General features: G+C 36.8%; 2 protein-coding genes and 1 long non-coding RNA gene across 4 annotated transcripts; 1 reads left to right on the top strand and 2 right to left on the bottom strand.

Moving 5' to 3' along the window:
- The first annotated feature begins 4,324 nt into the window (after positions 1-4,324).
- Positions 4,325-6,181, top strand: LOC135771816 (uncharacterized). 2 transcript variants are annotated; one of them, XR_010543067.2, is made up of 4 exons: positions 4,325-5,503; positions 5,602-5,734; positions 5,817-5,915; positions 6,026-6,181. It is a non-coding gene; the product is annotated as an uncharacterized lncRNA (long non-coding RNA). The 2 variants fall into 2 exon arrangements; XR_012335482.1 differs by lacking the exon at positions 6,026-6,181 and having other exon boundaries at positions 4,327-5,503; positions 5,817-5,992.
- An 8,771-nt stretch (positions 6,182-14,952) lies between these two features.
- LOC135771810 (C3a anaphylatoxin chemotactic receptor-like) lies at positions 14,953-16,743 on the bottom strand. Its single transcript, XM_065282177.1, has 3 exons — positions 16,611-16,743; positions 15,755-16,268; positions 14,953-15,599 (listed from the first exon to the last, which is right to left on the bottom strand). The coding sequence occupies exons 2-3, from the start codon at positions 16,265-16,267 to the stop codon at positions 15,108-15,110; spliced, it is 1,005 nt and encodes a 334-aa protein (XP_065138249.1). The 5' UTR covers position 16,268; positions 16,611-16,743; the 3' UTR covers positions 14,953-15,107.
- A 2,306-nt stretch (positions 16,744-19,049) lies between these two features.
- LOC135773503 (formyl peptide receptor-related sequence 4-like) lies at positions 19,050-24,655 on the bottom strand. Its single transcript, XM_065283117.1, has 4 exons — positions 24,182-24,655; positions 23,509-23,666; positions 19,838-20,375; positions 19,050-19,541 (listed from the first exon to the last, which is right to left on the bottom strand). Exons 1-4 carry the CDS (start codon positions 24,653-24,655, stop codon positions 19,050-19,052), a joined length of 1,662 nt encoding a protein of 553 aa, XP_065139189.1.
- Positions 24,656-25,252: the final 597 nt, after the last annotated feature.

The raw sequence follows: 25,252 nt of genomic DNA, 5'->3' as shown, positions 1-25,252 counted from the left end.
ATTGCCGGTAACTTACCGTAGATTTAAATTTATGTTTTTTAATGGCAACATTTTGTTCAAAGTTAAATGAACATTAAACATTTACAAATCTTTGTCTTTACAAAGTAAAACTAAAAAAACATCATCAAGCAAAACATTCTGGGAAACAAAATCTGAAGCAAAAAACAGAAAAATCTTGATGATGATTTTTGGTTCCCAGAATGCTTTGCATGAGGCTGTTTTTGTATAGTTTTATTCTGTAAAGATAAAGACTTGTTAATATTTAAAATGTATTTAACTTTGAACAAACTCTTGCCAGTAAATAGCATAAATTTAAATCTACGGTAAATTACCGGCAACCCAGCTGCAATAACATTGTAATTTCTATGGAATTTTTTTACAGTGCACCTTGGCCAGCAAATAAAAAAACACAGACCCACTAACCTCTATCGCGTGTATTTTAACTCTTCACAGCCAGAGGGAAACAACAGATATGTCAGAGAAATACTGAAAAATATGCATGACTGTCTATGAACAGTGGATGGTTTCCATATGGTTTGCATAATTTATTTCTGATAAAACTTATCAATGTGAAGGTCATGGTTTCTCAGTTATTTCATTATAGTCAAATTTGTTCTCTTTTTATCCAAGAGAGAACAATGTCAAAAATGGACTTTGCAGGGATGAGTTATTTTAGAAATCGATATATTCCCTGAAAACACCGTAAATCACATAGTTTCAATAAAACATCTGCCGAACATTTTTAGAAAGCTCATAAACTTACAGAGAAAGACTCCAAAAGGCCAGTGATGAATGAATAAACTGATGAGCGAAGTCAGTTGGGAAAGCAGAAGATCAGGTTAGCCACAGCGAGATTGACCAGCCATACATCAGTGATATTGAGTTTCATACAGACACCGGCCACCCAGATGACCACAGAGTTTCCTTATCAAAATAAGGTCTGCATCATTCAGAAATGTCAACAGGAAGATGGAGATGTTGCACAAGCAAAAACACAAGTGATATATATGTTAATTTTTTCCCACGAAACAACAGCTTTTGTTCACATTGTGCAAGAATGTATTCTATAACGTACATATATTTCAACTTTGTTTTGTCTACGAGATCATACGTTTCATTTGCATTTGAAAGGGAAACACCCAATAGCGGTACATTTTTGCTCAGGTCTACAAATTGGCAATTTTAACATTCTATAATATATTTTCTGTGGAGTATTTTGAGCTAAAACTTTACATAAGCACCCTGGGGACACCAAATACTTATTTTACATCTTTAAAAAAATCTCATAATATGACCCCTTTAAAGAGTTTTGCCTGTAGATGGCACCTGATGATTTATTTTCAATAATTGAATGCCTCACACTGGTTTGTGTTGTCTGAGTTGTTTCCCTGGTCTCATAAGATGACATGTGAGATAACAAGAGCTGTGCTTTGATTAATTCAAAGTGATTGAGAACCTACATTTCCATCTTTATCTACAGCATACTGGAATGTCACACGGGCATTCATGATCCCGTCTGGAATAGCATGCTTTGCTGGCATCAGTGTAGACATTTTGTCATTTGCTCATTTTTCCTCTTTTGAGAGGTTCAGCCGTCCCTTGGCTGCAGACTTTAACTAAGCCTGTCCAATATCTTTTTTTTTGCGCTATCCAAACTACCCTTCTGTACATTTCTTCAGCTTTATTTGTGCTGCCGGCAATGGAAATCTATACTTAATCTTCCTGGGCAAACATTTTGGAGACTGGCGTTTCTCCTGGTCCTACATACTGGGCTGGGTGGGCATGCTCATGACATTTTTTGCAGGTGGTAGAATATAGTCTCATAGTTTACTATTTAGGGCATTAGAATAGCCAATAAAACTGTTTATGAAGACTTTGTGGTTAAGTAGACAGTTATAGTCATGTATTGGTCTTACCAAAAGGCCACAAATGGGGGTCCGGTTGAAAGCACTTTAATCTCTTGAGAAAAATTTAGGTAAATTAGTACTAAATTAAATTTTACAAAAACATATGACTATTACAACATAAACACACGAATGAATGGACTGCATTTTTATATAGCGCTTTTAAAAGACCTATGGCCCTCCAAAGCGCTTTACAAGTTTTTGCCTCACATTCACCCATTCACTCATATATTTATACACTGACGGCGGTGTCAGACAGGCAAGGCGCCATCCAGCTCGTCGGGGGCAGCTGGGGTTAGGTATCTTTCTCAAGGACACCTCGACACTCGGACCAGTGGAGCCGGGGATTGAACCACCAACCTTTCGGTTTGTAGACAACCTATTAACCACTGATGCATGATGCATTAGTTATGCATTAGCTAACATGAACTAACAGAAAACAATACTTCTACAGCATTTATTAATCTTAGTTTATGTTAATTTCAGCATTTACTAATTCATTTTCAAAATGTAACATTAGTTAATGCACAATCCACAATATTGGCACTAACTAACATTAAGAAATAATACCTTTAATTAATAAATGTAAAAAACTATATTGTTCAATTTCCAATTTGATTTTCTTTTTTATAAAATTCCACATCAGATCAAATTTTTGGCTTTTCTTGATCTCTAAACAAAGTAGTGTTATGATGCATTATATCATATATATTTTTTATCATCCCATTAACATTCAAAGAAACAGTTATTGGACACATTGCTAGACAGCAGAGTGTTTGCATGCACAGTATTAAAGTAGATATAGTATTATGAATTTATTTTGCTTATGAGTTTATATGTGGTGTTGCATCTTCTCTGTTCATTAAAGCATTTATTAGAGTTCCCTATTTTGGGCCCTATTTTAACGATCTGAAATGCAAGTGCGAAGCGCAAAGCGCAAGTGACTTTGTGGGCGGATCTTGGGCGCTGTTGCTATTTTCCTGGCGGGAGAAATAACTCTTGCGCCAGGCGCAAATCAATAAGGGGTTGGTCTGAAGTAGGTTCATTATTCATAGGTGTGGTTTGGGCGTAACGTCAAATAAACCAATCAGAACGTCATCCAACATTCCCTTTAAACGCAAATGCGCAAGTTCCATGGTGGGTTGCTATTATTATGACGGATTTACCAGGCGCACGCCAGGAGCGGTTCACAGCCGAGGAGACCGACGTTCTTGTAAGAGCAGTCAAAGGCAGAGAAGTTGTTTTGTATGAGGATTGGAGGAACCCACCCAAATCAGCGTCGGTTAAACAGGTGTGGGAGGAAATAGCCACAATTGTCTCATCAGCTGGCATCCCCAGGACGCCGCAAGCGCTACAATGATGTCAGGAGACGGGGGAATCCCAAGCTTGCCAGCATAAATCGGGCACACCGTAACGGGAGGTGGATCTGCCTCTACACAGGACCTGACGCCAGCAGAGGACATCGCTGCGTCCACCCTCACCGCTGAAAGCCAAGAAACGCAAGCAGTCCAACCCCAAAGTACACTTACAAATCAAGTTCACATACATTAAGGTTTCTTATGAAAACATTTTAATTATTATTTACATAAAATAAACGTAATACAGCCACACAACAAACGTATGAAAATATTTTTATTGTTATTTGCATGATAATTTTTTAACGCAGCCACACAAAATAAATAAAAACTATCACCAATGCTCACCACAATGATTTCCCTTATCTCATGTGTTAATATTTTTTATTGTAACAATTTATAATTTGCAAAAATTACTGTTGCATCTGTGTAGATTAGATGCAAAGTGTGTGCGCGTTGTGCACGCTATACATTATGGTCAAGCATGCGCCCTTAAAATAGCATAATGAACAACGCGTAATGCGCCACTGACTTTGAAACTGCAAAATAGCATCAGGGATGGTTTGCGCCGGAACCCGCCTCCTTTTTTGCGCTGTACCGCCCAGGGAGCGCAAGTTCATTCCCTAGTTTGCCAACGTGCGTCTGTGGAGGGAAAAACCCGCTGTGCGCCGGTGCAAAATACGAATGATACATGCGTCACTGACAAAGTCAATTGCGCTGGGTGCAAGATAGGGCCCCATATGTGTCAGTCTTGCAAATTCACAACAGCCTTATCATCTGTTCATATCTTACAAGAGTTACATCCTGTGCTAAAGACAAAGTGTACTGTAAAACATTACATGCTGCATTATATCTTTAAGTATCAGACATTTGACCTTTAAATCTTGACTAGTCATGAATGCTGTAACACATTTTTTAAATGTGTGTGTGCTTGTGCATTTATTACTCGTGTTTTGGTCGATACAAAATTATTAAAATGATTAAGATGTGCAGTTAGCCACAGTTTTGGTTTTGCACTTTGCAGTATCATCAGTGTTTTATTTAATTGCACGAGAGCTGCAATGTTAAAGAGCACCTATTATGGGATACACGTTTTTAAACATCCTTTTGTGTGTAAGTGTGTATTAGTACATGCTAACGATATTCAAAAAGTACATACCTCAAAGAAAACGATGACGCGAGTTATCGTCTATAACGTTCGAGGACTACAAAAAACACTCGGATTGTAGGCAACAGTTTACTTCCTGGGATTGGTGACGTAGATAAGACCAACATTATCATAGTTCAGCCCTCTCTGCTTTGCTTGGGTACGCCCTCAAAGACGGGGGTGGGGAGCGCCGAGTCAGAAGAGAGCTAAAATGGCGGAGGTTGGGAGTCCCTGCATTGACTCTGTTTGCAAACTCTTGTTTCATCGTTTAAGCGATTAAATCTCTCGAGTAGACGCTGTCTCTTTAGATGCGAGGGCAAAATAGCACTTTATGGACTTCCACAGAGGACATCATGTTTAATACGGTTCCGGAAAAATCCAGTCAGAAGTTGTTCACGGAGTTTTCACAATAACTGCTTCTCATGAACCGAAGCTGGACGTCTCCTCTTGAAAGTTGGATTACTGTGCACTTTTGGATCACAGGCTGTAAGTATTCACGTTTATTATTTGCCTTTTACTGTACATTACGTAACCGGTAACCGGAGATTAACATAATGTGCGTGTAGAGCTAAGCTTGCAAGCGAACTGTTTTGTGTTGTAATACTGTATTTCATAAACAACGTACCATATTTACACACGTGTATGTTGAATTATGCAGACTATCGTTTTTTTTATCGATGTTGGTTAAGACATGTTTACAAACTTGCTAAGTTACCAGCTAAACTGTTACCGGTAAAATTTGTTCTCATGATCAAACTCAAGAAACTCTAAGTACAGATGATTTGTTTAAAGTTATATGTATTTTACTGTTGTATTTACTTGAAGCTTTCTTAGATTTTGAAACGAAGTAAACACGTAATGTGTGTTGCTAATGTTGGGCCATGTAATATGTAATACATTAACGTTTTAATGAATAGTCTAACGATTTATAGTCATGGTACTCTATTGTTATAATATGTCTTTTTGACTGAATACATGTTTGTTTTATTTGTCTATATCTTAGATTCGCAGCTGGACACATCCTTCTACACTGTATGCAAACATGCAACATCATAACACACAGTACAAGGAGTCAGACTGGCATATGAGGAGCAAAGGTGTGTAACACAAATGATGTATTTAGCTAATGAAACCACTACCAGTCTTAAATGTATAACTGATCATGACAAAGTTTTTTTTCTCTGCATAATCATAGGAACCCACGCAGTAGCATCGTTTCACAATGTTTCCATCACCATCATCAGTGGATGCCTTTGCCGTCCGTAGCCTGAGATTTCAGATTTGCAGCAAAAAAATTTGATTTTCTCATTTATTGGAATGCTATGCAGGTATTTAAGTATTTTAGTAACTGTGTTAAATAAAGTAGTATTTACTTTTACAATAAATTTATGCTTGCTTATATTTTTACAGGTTGTACCTTGCAGCCATCCATTACAATGTCACCAAGCCGTAACAAAAGCAGGAGAGGGAAAGTACAAGGCTATGTTCCCAAAACACAAATGACATACCGTAAGCAGTAATGTTTTATTTCAAATACATTCATAATTAAAAACTTAATGTATGAAGCAGGGAAATAAATGATCAAAACAAAAGATTTATTTACTGCAATATTTGTACAGTTATGTGGATGATGTGATCAGGCTTGTGTTTGCTGAGGTATTTGAAGATAAGCTGAAGGAAACCCCTATTCCAATGGACCTGGCATCACAGTTTGAGAGACCTTCAAAGGAGGACGTGATTGCATGCCATCTTCAGTGCAGGGGTCGTCGGAAGCCAACATTCCGATCGGGAAGCTCCAAGCGTATCTGGAGAACAACATACGACAGGATGATAACCCTAAAGTGTCATCTTAGATAGCATCAGCTGACAAAGCTTTGATATGCCATTTATCTGAATAGATAGCTGTAAGAAGTGAATTGAACAATTTTTGAAAGAAGAGCACAATATGGTTACTAAAGTATGTTTATTTGTATATTGTTTAACATTTAAATATATATTTGTAATAAATAAACTTTTGACTGACTACTATATTTTCTTTAAAGTTACATCTTTTGTTCTTTTGGGTACTTTGTTACTAATAATACTTTAGTGTTATTGGTTTAAAAATGTAATAAAACTTACTCTAGTCCTGCGCCTCAAAGGCTTATAGTCCGTACAATAAATGTTCTGTGTGTAGGGATTTAGACAATTTGTGCAAAACCTGGATGATGAATCACGCAGGTAAGAGGCCCTGGAACATGTTGCATTCTCCTTAAAACCTAGTAAGTAAAAACATAGCACAGTCTTTCATAATAAAGTTTACCATAGTAAAATAATGTAGAACTAACATTCATTTCAATTAATACTTTCTTTGTGCTACATTTGGTGTTTCCATATAGTTTGCACAGTAAAATAGTATGTAAGCAGTATTTTATAATTATGTTGGCTTGAGAAAGCCAACATACTGTTGTTGCACTTAAACTTATTATGTTGGCTTGAGAAAGCCAACATACTGTTGTTGCACTTAAACTTATTATTATTATTATTCTTTTTCTTCTGAGACTAAAATTTCTAACTCTAACTCGTCCTAGAGCTTTCAAGCTACAGCCATCAAACTTTGGACATACCTTCGGTCTGATCTGACTCGAGTTGCTATATCTTTTCTAACTGATGGGACCTTCCGAATTCCTAAACGGGGCGCTGAAACACCCCAAAATTTCCATTGACTTAACATTGAGACAAACTTTGACAGGTCATAGCTGCGAGTGAGAAACTTGTAGAAACTTGTGGCTTACCACATTTAAGGAGGCTGACAGGCTGTGTAAGAACATACCTCACAATGGGGTGTAAGCTGTACCCCTGGGGTGTAAGGGGCCCCCAAAATTTCCCATTGACTTATAATGGGGCAGGAAACATGCCCATAAAAGGGAATAAAAGCGTCCCAGATGGAATATCTTCACTTTAGAGTGTCTTAGAGACATGGGGGTGGGCTAATTTTACTCAAGCATCCAATCAGTCTCTTAGGATCACCCCAGAGCTATTAAGCCACGCCCCTAGCAACAATTTTGGGTACCCTAGCAACATCTCCCATAGACTACCATTATAAAAAGCCCAGATGGATATCTTTGCACCAGAGTGTCATAGAGACATAGGGGTGGGCTCATTTTACTCAGGCATCCAATCAGTCTCTTAGGATTCTTATTGAGGTATTAAGCCACGCCCCTAGCAACAAAATATGAAGACCCTAGCAACATAATAAACAAAGCCTTATATCTCCGCATCAGAACATTGTAGAGACACAGGGGTTGGACCGTTTTACTTGTGGCTTGAAGTGTGATCATTATGGGATGCCAATTTTCTCCCTAGCAACCAAACTTAATACCCTAGCAACGGAATAAACAAAGCCTTATATCTCCGCATCAGAACATTGTAGAGACACGGGGGTTGGACCGTTTTACTTGTGGCTTGAAGGGTGATCATTATGGGATGCCAATTTTCTCCCTAGCAACCAAACTTAGTACCCTAGCAACGCAATAAATGTTAGCTTCATGCTAGCTTCCTGCTAATCATCCTAGCTTCATGCTAATCATGCTAGCATCATGCTAGCTTCATGCTAATCATGCTAGCTTCATGCTAGCTTCATGCTAATCATGCTAGCATCATGCTAACTTCATGCTAATCATGCTAACATCATGCAAGCTTCATGCTAATCATGCTAACATCATGCTAGCTTCATGCTAACTTCATGCTAATCATGCTAACTTCATGCTAGCTTCCTGCTAATCATGCTAGCTTCATGCTAATCATGTTAGCTTCATGCTAGCTTCATGCTAATCATGCTAACTTCATGCTAGCTTCATGCTAATCATGCTAGCATCATGCTAGCTTCATGCTAATCATGCTAACTTCATGCTAGCTTCATGCTAATCATGCTAGTATCATGCTAGCTTCATGCTAATCATACTAGCTTCATGCTAATCATGCTAACATCATGCTAGCTTCATGCTAATCATGCTAGCTTCATGCTAATCATGCTAGCTTCATGCTAATCATGTTAGCATCATGCTAATCATGCTAGCATCATGCTAGCTTCATGTTAATCATGCTAGCATCATGCTAATCATGCTAGCATCATGCTAGCTTCATGCTAATCATGCTAGCATCATGCTAGCTTTATGCTAATCATGCTATCATCATGCTAGCCTCATGTTAAATTATGCTAGCTTCATGCTAGCTTCATGCTAAATCATGCTAACATCATGCTAGCTTCATGCTAATCATGCTAGCTTCATGCTAGCTTCATGCTAATCATGCTAGCATCATGCTAACTTCATGCTAATCATGCTAACATCATGCTAGCTTCATGCTAATCATGCTAACATCATGCTAGCTTCATGCTAGCTTCATGCTAATAATGCTAGCTTCATGCTAGCTTCCTGCTAATCATGCTAGCTTCATGCTAGCTTCATGCTAACATCATGCTAGCTTCATGCTAATCATGCTAGCTTCATGCTAGCTTCATGCTAATCATGCTAGCATCATGCTAACTTCATGCTAATCATGCTAACATCATGCTAGCTTCATGCTAACATCATGCTAGCTTCCTGCTAATCATGCTAGCTTCATGCTAGCTTCATGCTAATCATGCTAGCACCATGCTAGCTTCATGCTAATCATGCTAGCTTCATGCTAATCATGCTAGCTTCATGCTAATCATGCTAGCTTCACGCTAATCATGCTAGCTTCATGCTAATCATGCTAGCTTCATGCTAACTTCATGCTAATCATGCTAACATCATGCTAGCTTCATGCTAATCATGCTAACATCATGCTAGCTTCATGCTAATTATGCTAGCATCATGCTAGCTTCATGCTTATCATACTAGCTTCATGCTAATCATGCTAACATCATGTTAGCTTCATGCTAACATCATGCTAGCTTTATGCTAATCATGCTAGCTTCATGCTAGCTTCATGCTAATCATGCTAGCATCATGCTAACATCATGCTAGCTTCATGCTAATCATGCTAGCTTCATGTTAGCTTCATGCTAATCATGCTAACATCATGCTAATCATGCTAACATCATGCTAGCTTCAGGCTAATCATGCTAGCATCATGTTAGCTTCATGCTAGCTTCATGCTAATCATGCTAGCATCATGCTAGCTTCGTGCTAATCATGCTAACTTCATGCTAGCTTCATGCTAGCTTCATGCTAATCATGCTAGCATCATGCTAGCTTCATGCTAATCATACTAGCTTCATGCTAATCATGCTAACATCATGCTAGCTTCATGCTAATCATGCTAGCTTCATGCTAATCATGCTAGCTTCATGCTAATCATGTTAGCATCATGCTAATCATGCTAGCATCATGCTAGCTTCATGCTAATCATGCTAGCATCATGCTAGCTTCATGCTAATCATGCTAGCATCATGCTAGCTTTATGCTAATCATGATATCATCATGCTAGCCTCATGTTAAATTATGCTAGCTTCATGCTAGCTTCATGCTAAATCATGCTAGCTTCATGTTAAATCATGTTCGCTTCATGTTAAATCATGCTAGCTTTAATTTAAATCATGATAGCTTCATGCTAAGTTGTCAAACTCTACTCTCAGACTAGGCTTTCTCAAGCCAACATAAAGTTTGTTCCGACGAACTTTTCTATCTAGTTATTATTATTATTCTTTTTCTTCTGAGACTAAAATTTCTAACTCTAACTCGTCCTAGAGCTTTCAAGCTACAGCCATCAAACTTTGGACATACCTTCGGTCTGATCTGACTCGAGTTGCTATATCTTTTCTAACTGATGGGACCTTCCGAATTCCTAAACGGGGCGCTGAAACACCCCAAAATTTCCATTGACTTAACATTGAGACAAACTTTGACGGGTCATAGCTGCGAGTGAGAAACTTGTAGAAACTTGTGGCTTACCACATTTAAGGAGGCTGACAGGCTCTGTAAGAACATACCTCACAATGGGGTGTAAGCTGTACCCCTGGGGTGTAAGGGGCCCCCAAAATTTCCCATTGACTTATAATGGGGCAGGAAACATGCCCATAAAAGGGAATAAAAGCGTCCCAGATGGAATATCTTCACTTTAGAGTGTCTTAGAGACATGGGGGTGGGCTAATTTTACTCAAGCATCCAATCAGTCTCTTAGGATCACCCCAGAGCTATTAAGCCACGCCCCTAGCAACAATTTTGGGTACCCTAGCAACATCTCCCATAGACTACCATTATAAAAAGCCCAGATGGATATCTTTGCACCAGAGTGTCATAGAGACATAGGGGTGGGCTCATTTTACTCAGGCATCCAATCAGTCTCTTGGGATTCTTATTGAGGTATTAAGCCACGCCCCTAGCAACAAAATATGAAGACCCTAGCAACATAATAAACAAAGCCTTATATCTCTGGATCTGAACATCGTAGAGACACAGGGGTTGGACCGTTTTACTTGTGGCTTGAAGTGTAATCATTATGGGATACCAATTTTCTCCCTAGCAACCAAACTTAGTACCCTAGCAACGGAATAAACAAAGCCTTATATCTCCGCATCAGAACATTGTAGAGACACGGGGGTTGGACCGTTTTACTTGTGGCTTGAAGTGTGATCATTATGGGATGCCAATTTTCTCCCTAGCAACCAAACTTAGTACCCTAGCAACGGAATAAACAAAGCCTTATATCTCCGCATCAGAACATTGTAGAGACACGGGGGTTGGACCGTTTTACTTGTGGCTTGAAGGGTGATCATTATGGGATGGCAATTTTCTCCCTAGCAACCAAACTTAGTACCCTAGCAACGCAATAAATGTTAGCTTCATGCTAGCTTCCTGCTAATCATGCTAGCTTCATGCTAATTATGCTAACATCATGCTAGCTTCATGCTAATCATACTAGCTTCATGCTAATCATGCTAACATCATGCTAGCTTCATGCTAATCATGCTAGCATCATGCTAACTTCATGCTAATCATGCTAACATCATGCTAGCTTCATGCTAATCATGCTAACATCATGCTAGCTTCATGGTAGCTTCATGCTAATTATGCTAACATCATGCTAGCTTCATGCTAATCATACTAGCTTCATGCTAATCATGCTAACATCATGCTAGCTTCATGCTAACATCATGCTAGCTTCATGCTAATCATGCTATCTTCATGCTAGCTTCATGCTAATCATGCTAGCATCATGCTAATCATGCTAACATCATGCTAGCTTCAGGCTAATAATGCTAGCATCATGCTAGCTTCATGCTAGCATCATGCTAGCTTCATGCTAGCTTCATGCTAATCATGCTAACTTCATGCTAGCTTCATGCTAATCATGCTAGCATCATGCTAGCTTCATGCTAATCATGCTAACTTCATGCTAGCTTCATGCTAATCATGCTAGCATCATGCTAGCTTCATGCTAATCATGTTAGCTTCATGCTAATCATGTTAACATCATGCTAGCTTCATGCTAATCATGCTAGCTTCATGCTAATCATGCTAGCTTCATGCTAATCATGTTAGCATCATGCTAATCATGCTAGCATCATGCTAGCTTCATGCTAATCATGCTAGCATCATACTAGCTTCATGCTAATCATGCTAGCATCATGCTAGCTTTATGCTAATCATGCTATCATCATGCTAGCCTCATGTTAAATTATGCTAGCTTCATGCTAGCTTCATGCTAGCTTCATGCTAAATCATGCTAGCTTCATGCTAAATCATGTTCGCTTCATGTTAAATCATGCTAGCTTTATCTTAAATCATGATAGCTTCATGCTAAGTTGTCAAACTCTACTCTCAGACTAGGCTTTCTCAAGCCAACATAAAGTTTGTTCCGACGAACTTTTCTATCTAGTTAAGTTTACTATAGTAAAATAATGTAGAAATTACCAAGTGAAATCGTTTTATAATCATTTCAACAAATACTTTATATGTGCTACATTTGGTGTTTCCATATAGTTTGCACAGTAAAATAGTATGTAAGCAGTATTTTATAATTAAGTTTACTATAGTAAAATAATGTAGAAATTACCAAGTGAAATCGTTTTATAATCATTTCAACAAATACTTTATATGTGCTACATTTGGTGTTTCCATATAGTTTGCACAGTAAAATAGTATGTAAGCAGTATTTTATAATTAAGTTTACTATAGTAAAATAATGTAGAAATTACCAAGTGAAATCGTTTTATAATCATTTCAACAAATACTTTCTATGTGCTACATTTGGTGTTTCCATATAGTTTGCACAGCAATACAGTATGTAAGCAGTCTTTTATAATAAATTTTACTAGAGTAAAATAATGTAGAAATTACCAAGTGAAATCGTTTTATAATCATTTCAACAAATACTTTCTATGTGCTACATTTGGTGTTTCCATATAGTTATGTAGTACGTTATAATTACCTTTTGGATGTCTTTGCAACATATTTTCGTCTTCGATTAGCATTCTGGCAGAGCTAAGGACACCTAAAAAAGTTAAATCCAATCGCATTCATTGACGGAGATCGTTTATATCGTAACGGCCTTCTGAACTCTCTGGATCGAGCTCGAAGTGGTAAGGCAGTACAGACACCATCGTTTATAGAGAAATATAGCGCTTGTTTACGATGCCTCTGAGGCTGTGACTCTCAGTCAGAATCTGTGTCAACCCACGCGTAGTCAGGGGCGTAACCTTTCAAACACACGCCGAACCCAGCTGACCAATAACAGTTGAGTAGTCATCTGACCAATCCGATTACACTAGACATTTTGGGAGGCGGAGACAGGAACTAAACCGAGCGTTTTCCAGACAGTGGGAAATCGGTGAGGTATGTAAGCAATTTATAAGACTCACAATGCATTAGTTCAAGTTTTAATAACATGTATGTACTATGGGATATTGCAATAACGTGCTAACGTGCCAATTTATTAGCATAATTGGTGCTCTTTAAAAAATGATGGTAAAAGTGGGGAATAACCAAACAAATAATGGGTTTGAAATGGATACATTGTGTACTGTATCTTGATACTAATTTAATTTACTTTGGATACAAGCATTTTCTAAATACAAACATGAACTAATATTTTCACATATTTAGGTACAGAAAGTGGAAAAAACATCTTCATAAGCATATGTTTGCTTCAGTAAAATTTCAAAAAGTTCTTTGTTTGGATTATCTATTGTACTACCTCCCTATTTTAAATACAAACTTTGAAGGCGGGTTCGTGTTTAACGGGGTGTAATCTCATATACCCTTACATGTTACAATGTAAATAGTCCTCAGATTGTATATTATATTGTATTACCAGACGTTCATGCAAAATCTGATGTAAACAATAGACTATACATCTATATTTCACGGATTATACGCATTTGTGGACAACAATGGTCATTGGATAATCTGAAACAGACTGGATTTGACTTGTGATCCCCACAAAGGTAAAAAGACTCATGTTTATTTTTGCATGTTGTCATTTGGACTTCTGTCATAAAATACTACATATATGATGCTAGAACATCTGTATCTCAAAACGGCTTTACGGGGGTATGGCTTAGCTAAATGAGATGTAAATGAGCTCTATTGTCTCCCCCAGTTGGAAAGAAGAGTCCCTTTCATCTCGATTTTCTTCGGTTTGAGTATTTCTGAGTTCCTATATTCAAATGGCCACAACTTCTCCAAATCTTATCAGATTTCCATGTGTTACACATCGTTGGAAAGCTTAAAAACTGCACTTCCAGAATCTGTGAATAACTCAAAATGGCCCAGATCCGACTTGTGTCACTATACTTTCCGTGACTTGTCACATTTGATTCTTACCGTTTGGAATCAATTCAGCTGAATTCCGGGTCTGGCGCTAGCACTTTTACCATAGCTTAGCACAGTCGATTGAATATGATTAGGCCATTAGCATCGTGCAAAAAATAACCAAAGAGTTTAAAAGAAAATAGTCCCTTTGGTTACTTTCAGTAGCAGGGGACTATTTTTGGGCACTGCGTAATATCACTATGCCCGCTGCAGCCATGTTACAACAGCAAAGTCCTTGATTATTACGCCAGAATGAGAAGATTTTTAGCACATCTGCTCAATATAATGACATAAGGAACATAAACATTGCTTTGAATCAATGTAGATTGTTCTCACTTCATTCTGTTAACCTTATTTTATTCTGTTTTATTGGATTTTACACCCTTAACTTACTTGCTCTGTTGGTATTTATACATTTGTGACATAAAATAACAATGCTAACTACTATATTACATTGAAATATTATTTTAAACCCAAGAGACCTCTATTCACTACTTGGTGGGGCCTACTGAACTAGTTGCTTAACTTTCCTCAGTCAGTCTGGGCAAATTTCTAATGTAAAAAAAGATGTATTTTCATCAAACAAAAAGTATGGCCTACTTTCCACTTGTCTTATATATTTCTTCTCATCACATGCAGCCAAAAATGTACGAACAACATTTATTGTTATTATCTTTCTGCTTAGGTCACAGAAACATGACTAATGATAACAGCAAACATTGTATGGAATAAAAGATATTTATTATTTTTTTTAACATTTCATGCTCTTAATCAACAGCATAGATAATATCAAGATGCACTGCATGGATGGTGACTCTAGTCCCGCCTTCCACTTGAAAAAGGCCAATGGTCTTACAAGACCTGTAAGCGTTGCAAATATGATGGCACAGTGATGCAACTTCCTTAAAAGGACTTTGTCCAGTCATACATGTGTGTGGTGAACTTTACCAGATGCTTTTAAAACAGAGTTTGAACGTTCCTCCAAAGTGGTGTCCTGGGACAACGTTCGGCCTTCTTCAGTAAGAGCTCTGTGAAAAATCCCTAAGAGGCTTTGATTGCAGCGTTGTCTGAGATTCAGTCCCGTGCAGAAGTACAATATTGGGTTCACACAGCTGTTGAAATACGCTAAGTTTGAAGCCATATGCCATCCTAACTTTACCAATGGGTGGTTTTTATTCCTCAATTTAACAAGACCTAGGATGTGATAAGGTGCCCAGCAACAGAAAAAAGCAAAAACCAATAAAGCAAGAATCCGAAGAGGCCTTGATTTGCCAAAGAGTCTGGTTCTGCGAATCCCAACAGCAGCCAGTGTGTAGCAGATAAAGATCACAAGGAAAGGAAACACAAATCCACAAAAGAAGCGAATGTAGTAGTAAACATACTTTGCTGAATTTTCTCCAACTGCTGCTTTTTCCTGCAAATTTTAGATAAGTGGAATGAACAAGTTTGTCAGTAAATCTTAACAATGACATGCACATCTATATTTAACGAGCAGAGAAAAACATTTGTCGCAACATAATAGTATTATATCTACAAATGTTTACATAAATATTACAAAGCTGTTCTAACCTTCAGTGAGCAGCGGCTCAGGTTGTTCCTAGTATAGACCCCTCGGTACACAAAGTATGGTGAACTGAAGATCAGCGCCACAATCCAAACCACCAAACTGATCACACGAGCAGCACATAAGGTACGCTTCTTCCTAGCAAACACTGGGCGCCATACACAGATCACTCGATCCACACTGATGACCGCCAGAAGAAAAACACTGCAGAACATGTTGGCGTACTTGAAGAAGCCATTAAACTTGCAGAGAAAGACTCCAAAGGGCCAGTGGTCAATGCATATACTGATGAGCGAGGTCACTCGTGTACAGCAGAAGATCAGGTCAGCCACGGCAAGGTTAACCAACCATGTGTTGGTGACATTGGGTTTCATACGGACGCCGGCCACCCAGATGACCACAGAGTTTCCAGTGGTGCCTAAGAGAATAATAATGGTGTAACAGACAACGTCCAATGTAGTTTTCTCATGATAGGTTAAATTGTGACGGGAAACTTGAAGAGTTGTATTGAAGGTCATTCTACAAGCAAGAGAGATACATTTGATAAAAAGTTTTTCTTTTATATAAAAAAAAAGTTTTGCAGCTGTACGCCATAAAGCTGATTTACTTCAAATACCAGTAATCAATTTAGCAGCAATCAGTACATGTAGAAACTTTACTCATGTTTTATATGTGTAATTATTGCAAGGAATGTTGTGTCATATAAATTATGTTTAATTTTAAGTTTACTGTAAATTTACAAGAAAAGCTAAAGCAACTTTACAGCTACAGAAAACATTTTATATTACATAGAAAAATGGACAGTAAGAAAACATGCTTGCGCAAAAAGAGGAGAATTATAAAATTATAAACGTGTCTTACCTGCAGACAATATTGCGTTTTTTTTATAAGTTTTTGTCACCAGTCAGTCGGCATTATCTTCTGAATGTGTCTATTAGAAACGTTGTGTATGATGTTTCATCAGTATTAAGCAGCATTTGGCTCACCTTATTTTTTGAGTCATTCGTGTCACCCAACAGGAAGGTTGCAAAAGCCCCGAAGCAACCGCTTTTGGCGACATTGCTGCAACGCAGAGCTCTTGCATGTACAGAATGTATTGTAGTACATATATTGTAACTTTGTTTTGCCTATTAGGTCATACGTTTCAGTCTCACAAATTCATATTTGTTCATATCATACAAGTTTTACATCCTGTGCAAAAGATAGTGTGCACAGTAAAATATTTGATGCTGCCTTAAAGAATAAACAAATTGAAAGGACATGCACTCAGAAAAATGATTCAAGCCCTTCTTAGAAATGACACATTAAAATTGTGTTCAATTAATTTAAAATACCTCATTAAGAGCAATAAGTATATATATTTAATTAGTTTAACACAAACTATGCTAATTAGTATGATATAAAAACGTTTTATATAAAATAACTGACTTGAGTTATTAAGACTACACTACATTGAGTTATTCAAACTACGCTAAATCGAGTTATTCAGACTACACTAAATTGAGTTGAGGCAACCAATTGAGTATTGCCATTTACTGTAAATTGAGTTGGACTAACTCAATATATTTTTATTGTGTAAAGCCGTTTTTTATGAGTTAGGGGTACACATTCATATTGGATGGAAATCCTGCCCACAATTTTTATTGAGTTAATCCAATGAAAATTTTTTTTGAGTGTGTCAACTTATGAAAAAAGAAACTGAAATTGATTAAACTAATTTTCATAAGTTATAATAATGTAAAAACGTGTTTCGTGACTTACTGATTACATAATTTTTTACAATGTGTGTGTATTTCATGCTGTAATTTTGGTTTTGGGTGCCCATTTTAAAACCATCTACTGTATTAAAAATAAATTAGGTATTATGCCTAAAAAATATTGTAAATCACAAATGTGTTCTCTATTTTGAAATACTTATCAAAAGATCGAATGATTACATGTTAAATAGCACATGAATGTCAATTAACTTTGCTGTGAGTGCAAAATCATTTGATGGTATTTCTGTTTGATAATATCACTGCTTTGTGGCGCAAATACTGTTGTTTCAGTGCTGTTATTATTACTTTCCCATAACAAAATAAAGTTGATAGAAATGTGCATCCAGAACAGTTGTTTTTTCAGCCACATTCTTCACAGCAACATATTTTTTTTCTTTGATGTTCCTGAATAATTGGTAAAAAAAAAAAAAAAGTAACTTTGCCAGCATACAAACAACACAGACCCACTTACCTCTTAATCCGTGTATTTTACCTCTTCACAGCCAGATAGAAACAACAGATATATCAGAGAAATACTACAAAATATGCATGCCAGGGGATGGTTCCATGGTTTGCATAATTTTTTTCTGGAAAAGGCCATCAGTGTGAAGGTCATGGTTTCTCAGTTATTTTATTATAGTCAAATTTCTTCTCTCTTTGTCCAAGATTTTTTTTTTAAATTGACTTTGCAGAGATTACTTATTATAGGACATAGCACAGAAACAGATAAATTATATTCCCTGAAAGCATCGTAAATCACATACAGTAGTTTGAATAAAACATCTGCCAAATGCATAAATGTAAATACTTTTACATGGTTAGGTACAGAAGCTGGAAGTTGAAAAAAAACGCATTTACAGTACATGTATAATAAATGTAAAAAGAGAAAACAGCAAACATTGTTGGGAAAAAGCACATACACAAAATTAACAGCTTGATCCCATTTAGTGTTTTATTTTCAATACACTGGAAACTGTGGGACCCATACATTTTATTTTCTCTTTATTGCATTTCAAGCATCTTAAATGGGACCCATTAAATTATAAATAAAAGTAATGTACCATGTTATAACAGTAATGATGCTCTCAAGGGAGCAACTCATCACCTCATAACGTTTTATTTTGTACCACCATACTTACTCGTGTAACTAATGTAACAGTCTTTAAATAGGGAAAACATGGAAGTGTTTGCTGGCTTCTAAATTCATCCCTGTTTGGATCCTAAGGAATGAATGGGGCTAGGCTAAATGCTAACACAGTCACGACACGCTGTACAAAGATGAAGTCCATGCATTGAAAAAAGATAGGTATGTATTAATTTGTCTAAGTTGAGGTAAGAACATAGTAAAATATTGAAAACGGTGGTGTTTTCCTTTAAATTATTACCATGACTTCCTTTCTTCAGTTGAATATTTAAACTTTATTAATGAATGGATGTGCTTTTTGGAACTTCGCCATATAAGACGACAACATTTTAATAAAAAATTATTTGTATTTTTTTTTTCAACTAAAGAAATGAAGTCATATACATGATGAGGACACAGTCAAACAGGTGTTTGGTGAAATGTACCAGCAGGCTTCGAAACACTGCCAGAACGTTCCTTCATAGAGCCATTCAATGACATAGTTTGGACTTCCTCAGTAAGAGCTCTGTGAAAAATCCCCAACAGGCTCTGATTGCAGCATCGTCTGAGATTCAGTCCCGTGCAGAAGTACAACATTGGGTTCACACAGCTGTTAAAATAAGCTAAGTTTGAAGCCATATTCCATCCCATTTTTACAACTGGATGATTTTTATTTGCCAGTTTAACAAGACCTAGGATGTGATAAGGTGCCCAGCAACAGAAAAAGGCAAAAACCAATAAAGCAAGAATCCGGAGAGACCTCGATTTGCCGGAGAGTCTCGTTCTGCGAATCCCAACAGCAGCCAGTGTGTAGCAGATAAAGATCACAAGGAAAGGAAACACAAATCCACAAAAGAAGCGAATGTAGTAGTAAGCATACTTTGCTGAATGCCCTCCATCCGTTTCTTTTTCCTGTAAATTTTAGATAAATGGATTTATCATCATATTGTCTGTAATTCTTAACAATGGCATGCACATTTTTATTTACCAAAACACTTACTTACTATAAACAACCTTTTTTACTATTTGTTTCTGCTTAATGGAGCATGATAATTGAACGTATGAAGTCAGGTTTTAAGAGACTGTGTGTTGTATTGTGAATAAAACACAACTATTGACCAATCACCATCAAGAACAGGAACTATTTGCTTTTTAAATAATATTGTGCAAGGTGGCAAATCTAAAAATGTGTGAGTCTGTGAGAAGACATTCAGGCAGTTTTGAAAAGCTGTTCTGACCTTCATTGAGCAGCGGCTCAGGTTGAACTTGGTAAGGGAAACCCCCTGGTACACAAAGTATGGTGAACTGAAGATCAACGCCACAATCCAAACCACCAAGGTGACCACACGTGCGGCACGTAACGTCTGTTTCCTCCTGGTGATCACTGGACACCACACGCAGAGCGCTCGATCCACACTGATGACAGCCAGAAGAAAAACACTGCAGAACATGTTGGTATACTTGAAAAAGCTCATAAACTTACAGATAAAGTCTCCAAATGGCCAGTGGTGAATAAATAAACTGATAAGCGAGGTCAGTCGGGTAAAGCAGAAGATCAGGTCAGCCACAGCGAGGTTGACCAGCCATACATTGGTGATATTGGGTTTCATACGGACGCCGGCCACCCAGATGACCACAAAGTTTCCAGTGGTGCCTAAGAGAACAACGATGGTATAGAAGACGATGTCCAATGTAGTTTTGGAGTTGGAGTATTGGTGGACCTGAAGAGTTGTATTGAAGGTCATTCTACAAGCAAGACAGATTAATTTAATGAATTAACTTTTTTTCTGCAGCTGCACATTTCTTGCCTATGACATCACTTAATTTATACAAACAGGCATAAAAATGTATAGGAACACCTAAAAAAATCGGTTGCTTTCACTGTGAAAAACTATAAAAACTATTAAAGCTGGTTAAAACTGCAAACTCTGGATTCAAATTGTTGAAAACATTTGGGATAATGTAAGTACACATGTGAACAAAATATATATAACAATGTGCTAGTAGTTTTTGGATATTGTAATGCAAATATCTTTTATATTGTGCCTTTAAAAATGTATTGGAAAACTTTGTGCAAAGAAGACGAAAATAGACTAATATTTTTTTTCAGAATTTCTTTGTGCTGTGATGTCTTACCTGTAAACAATGGCAATAAGTGCTTGTCACCCAAACTGAATAATCCTCTGAATGTGTCTGTGTAGCAGTAACTGTGTATGAATATTAAAAGGTCATTGTTTTCTCAGTAATATAGCTCTTGTTGAAAGCACATTTTTTGTATCTTTGTTGAATCATTCAGAAGTGGGAGCGAACAGTAAGGTGGAGATAAGAAGTATAGGAGCCTAAAAAAACAAAATGTAGTGTGAACAAATATGTTTTACAAACCTGGGTCTCATACACGTCTACTACTTGACACTAATAGAAAACATTTAGGCTACATATTTTTTAGGGGATCCTCAAATCTAAAACTAGTTGAATCTAGAGAAATTTGCCCCCATACGGTGAGTGACAGGTCTTCAATAAAGTGTTTTTGAAGAGCAAAAAAAATGACACAAAGAATCAAATTTTCTTTCGCTTTTCACATAAAAGAGATTTTTGCATCATTATTAATTACATCAATCAACCTTCATAGCTTAGAGTCTGGATAAAATTATATTTAATATGTGTTGTGAGTTTGTCACATCACAGAAATATGTCAGCTGTTGGCGCTGAAGCCACGCCCACTCGCGGGAACGCTTCCGTCAGTCTCGCGATACCTGCAACATGCATGGACCAGAGTCGTATAATAACACGACTCTGGCATGGACGCTTGCGATCGTGTTAGGGGCGGGGCCAGGCTCGGTGGCTCTAGTGCGCCCAAATAATCCTGATCATAGAAATAAGAAAAAACTGTTTAACGGTGTCACTCCACAGTTCAGTATATTCACAGTTTTTTGTAACTTATTTCAGCAAAACACTTCTAACATGTGTTAGAGACAATTTACTTAAAAATTCTTTAAACGTCTTACAATTAATGTGAGACGGGCGGTTTCTGGTGGTGAGGGTTGGAATTGCAACCTTAAACAGCCATAAACAGAATCAAATATTTTCATCTTTAATGATATATTTATTAATTTCCTTACCTTTAATTATATACCAAACACGTCATTGAGGATTTTTTTGCCACAGGAGTTTGTCCTCTATGTGTTCAATTGATCTTGTTAATAATGACATTGTACAGCTCTATTAACCACTGCTTGCATTTTCTAAATTACAGTTAAATGTGTAATTTAGTGTCCTAGTTAATATAACCAAACTCTTGATTCTGATGGATTTTTTACCATTAACTTTTGCAACTGGTAGCTATAAGATAAAAATGGCAAATAGTGCAATGCACAGCAACCTTAATATCACACTGAAATCAAATTTAACACCTAACAAATTTAGACAAAGTTAAACAAACTCCTTACAATGGGATCTGATAAACTAGTTGCTTAACTATTTCCAGATGGTTTGTTTCAGACAGCTTCATTTAAGTAAATCTCAAATGTAAAAAAAATTTGCCCAGTAAATAAAACAATGACCTACTCACCCCTTTCCCTGTGTTTTTCCCCTCTTCACAGTGAAATAAAATATGAATTCGACCTGCTTATATAGAGATATTACCACAAAAAAAATCCCATTGCCTTGTATGGATTGGACTTTATTTAGCCACAGGCTTAACTACTGTCTTCACACACCCCTACATGTAATTATGTGTTTGTTTATCCATATTGTTCAGTCTTTGCATAATGTATTATTGGATGAGAGCATCTGCGTAAGCTTATGGTTTCTTGCTTTATTATATAAAGTCATATTTGAGTCTTTGTCGAAATGGGCAAAATATTTACTAATTATTCTTTTCAGGGTTTATGTATTTTAGGAAACAAGATAAATCAACAAAAGTCTGTCAAATGCACACTTGAAAGACGTCACACAGTTTTCACACTGAAAAATTTGTGCAGGACAAAGGGTACTGTTATGCAACATGTTGCATAAATAGTTAAAGAATTAACACAAGCTCTTTGTTCCTCCTTTGAATATCAGTCCTTTGAATTCTGCATACACAATTACTGTTATTTCTCTGCCAAACTAACAGGTGACAAAAGCGTGAGCAAACAAGACACAGATGCTACTAAATGACAAATAATAACCAGGGTATCTGCACATATCAGATAAAAGAAAATTGTTAGACTTTTTATAGACTTTTTTTAAGCCTATACAAAAAAAATTAAATAAATTTGCAGTTTACAATTGATTACAACACATTCAATTATTTACCTGTTTATAAAATACTAAAAATTAACCAAAAAAACATGACTGAGGTTTGCTTATGTCCATAATCTCCAGATAATCTCTAACATCAGTTTTGGTGTAGAGGCACACATTAATCAAATGTCATTTTTTGTGATTTACTGTTGCAGTAAAACCATAAATCAAAAATATCTGTGTTTGCAATTCATCATACTTTTTTATCAGCTGGTTAAATATTGATCCTGATAGACATTTTAGATAATGAAAAAATTTGATGCACTGAATCTTCAGTCATTCAGGTGTTTGGCGATCTGTACCAGCAGTCTTTGAAGCGCTGTTTGAATGCTCCTCAATAATGCCACCCGGTGCAGGGGCTTGGCCTTCTTCTTTAAGAGCTCTGTGAAAAATCCCTAACAAGCCTTGATTGCAGGGTTGTCTGAGATTCAGTCCCATGAAGAAGTATAAAATCGGGTTCACACAGCTGTTTAAATAGGCTACGTCTGAAACCACATGCCACCCTATCTTTACAGCAGGGTGTTTTTTATTTATCATCCTAATAAGTCCTAGGATGTGATAAGGTGCCCAGCAAAAAAAAAAGGCCAAAACCAACGAAGCAAGAATCTGGAGAGGCCTTGATTTGCCGGAGAGTCTCGTTCTGCGAATCCCGACAGCAGCCAATGTGTAGCAGATAAAGATCACCAGGAAAGGAAACAAAAATCCATAAAAGAAGCGAATGTAGTAGAAAACATTTCCTTTATCTGCTCCTTTCTGCAAAATTGAGATTGGTATTATTAATTTTGGATTAAGATAAATATCTTCAATAAGGGGAGATATGTGAGCACTCCACAGCGATACCAAGAACCATACTTGGTTCCTCAAATAACCATTCAGTCAACCTGAAGAACCATTTTTACTACAAACAAACTTTTTATGAAACGATAAGGGTTCTTTATCGAACAATCTAGGCAAAAATGTTATGCAGTCAAAAGACCCGTAACTATTTCAAGTCTTTCCTGAAAAATCATAGAACATCTAAGAATGTTTGTCAACCAATCAGTATGGAGCATTCAACGTTCAAAGCATTTCTCAATATTTAAAAAAGTAGTATATAAATAATGAGAATTAAAAATGTAGTTGATAAAACATTTTGCCTTAAAAGTTAAAGTATCGTATAAAATTTTAAATCAGTATCGAGGAAAACTTTACGTTTTATCATTAATATTATGCAAGGTGGCAAATGTAGACATGTGAGAAGATATTTAGTTCTTTAAAGCTGTTCTGACCTTCAGTGAGCAATGGGTCAAGTTCTTCTTATCAATGTTGATCCCCCAGTAAACAAAGTTTGGTGAACTGAAGATCAACGCCACAATCCAAACCCCCAAACTGATCACACGAGCAACACATAACGTCCGTTTAATCCTGGCGAACACTGGGCACCACACGCAGATCACTCGATCCACACTGATGACAGCCAGAAGAAAAACACAGCAGAACATGTTGGTATACTTGAAAAAGTTCATAAATTTACAGATGAAGACTCCAAAGGGCCAGTGGTGAACAAATAAACTGACAAGCGAGGTCAGTCGTGTCACGCAGAAGATCAGGTCAGCCACAGCGAGGTTGACCAGCCATACGTTGGTGACATTGGGTTTCATACGAATGCCGGCCACCCAGATGACCACTGAGTTCCCAATGGTGCCCAAGAGAACAATGGTGATGTCGATGACCATTTCTAATGTAGTTGTATTGAAGGCCATCCTACAAAGCAGACAGAATTTGATCAGTTAAAACATAAAGATGCTTTCGTTTTCTTCTGTTAAAAATATCTGAAGCTGTTCATTAAATCACATCACTTAATGTATATAAACAGACATGAAATTAATGTATAGGTAAACACAGCTAATCAGTTTCTAAAACAATCTACAGTATGTTTGACCACCTCTATTATTGTAAGCACTTCCCAATCTTTTGCTCTAAAACAAAAGAAAGAAAAACATTTAAAAATGTCGAATAAATGCAATTTTGGTCTGCTCCCATATATTCTGGTCTCTTGTTGTTCAATATGCTACACGTTTGTTCTCATTGATATAATTTTCTGAAATAATTAACTATGTAAATTATTGATTTCCATTATATCCAAAAACTTTGCTCACATTGCTCTGTTTTTCAAAAAAAATAATACACCAAATATGGAAATATTTGCGTAATATAAATTGTATTTAGTGTTATGTTTATTGTCTAAACATCTAGAGCAGATTAACAAAGAAAATCCAAATGCAATCTTAAAGCTTACATTTACAGGAAATATTTTATATTAAATAATTTAGATTAGAAAATGTATTGTAAAACACACT

The sequence above is a fragment of the Paramisgurnus dabryanus genome, chromosome 19 (assembly GCF_030506205.2).
Source record: "Paramisgurnus dabryanus chromosome 19, PD_genome_1.1, whole genome shotgun sequence".
Classification (NCBI taxonomy): domain Eukaryota; kingdom Metazoa; phylum Chordata; class Actinopteri; order Cypriniformes; family Cobitidae; genus Paramisgurnus; species Paramisgurnus dabryanus.
The sequence above is the reverse complement of the archived record's forward strand: the minus strand, read 5'-3'. Positions and strand labels throughout refer to the sequence as shown.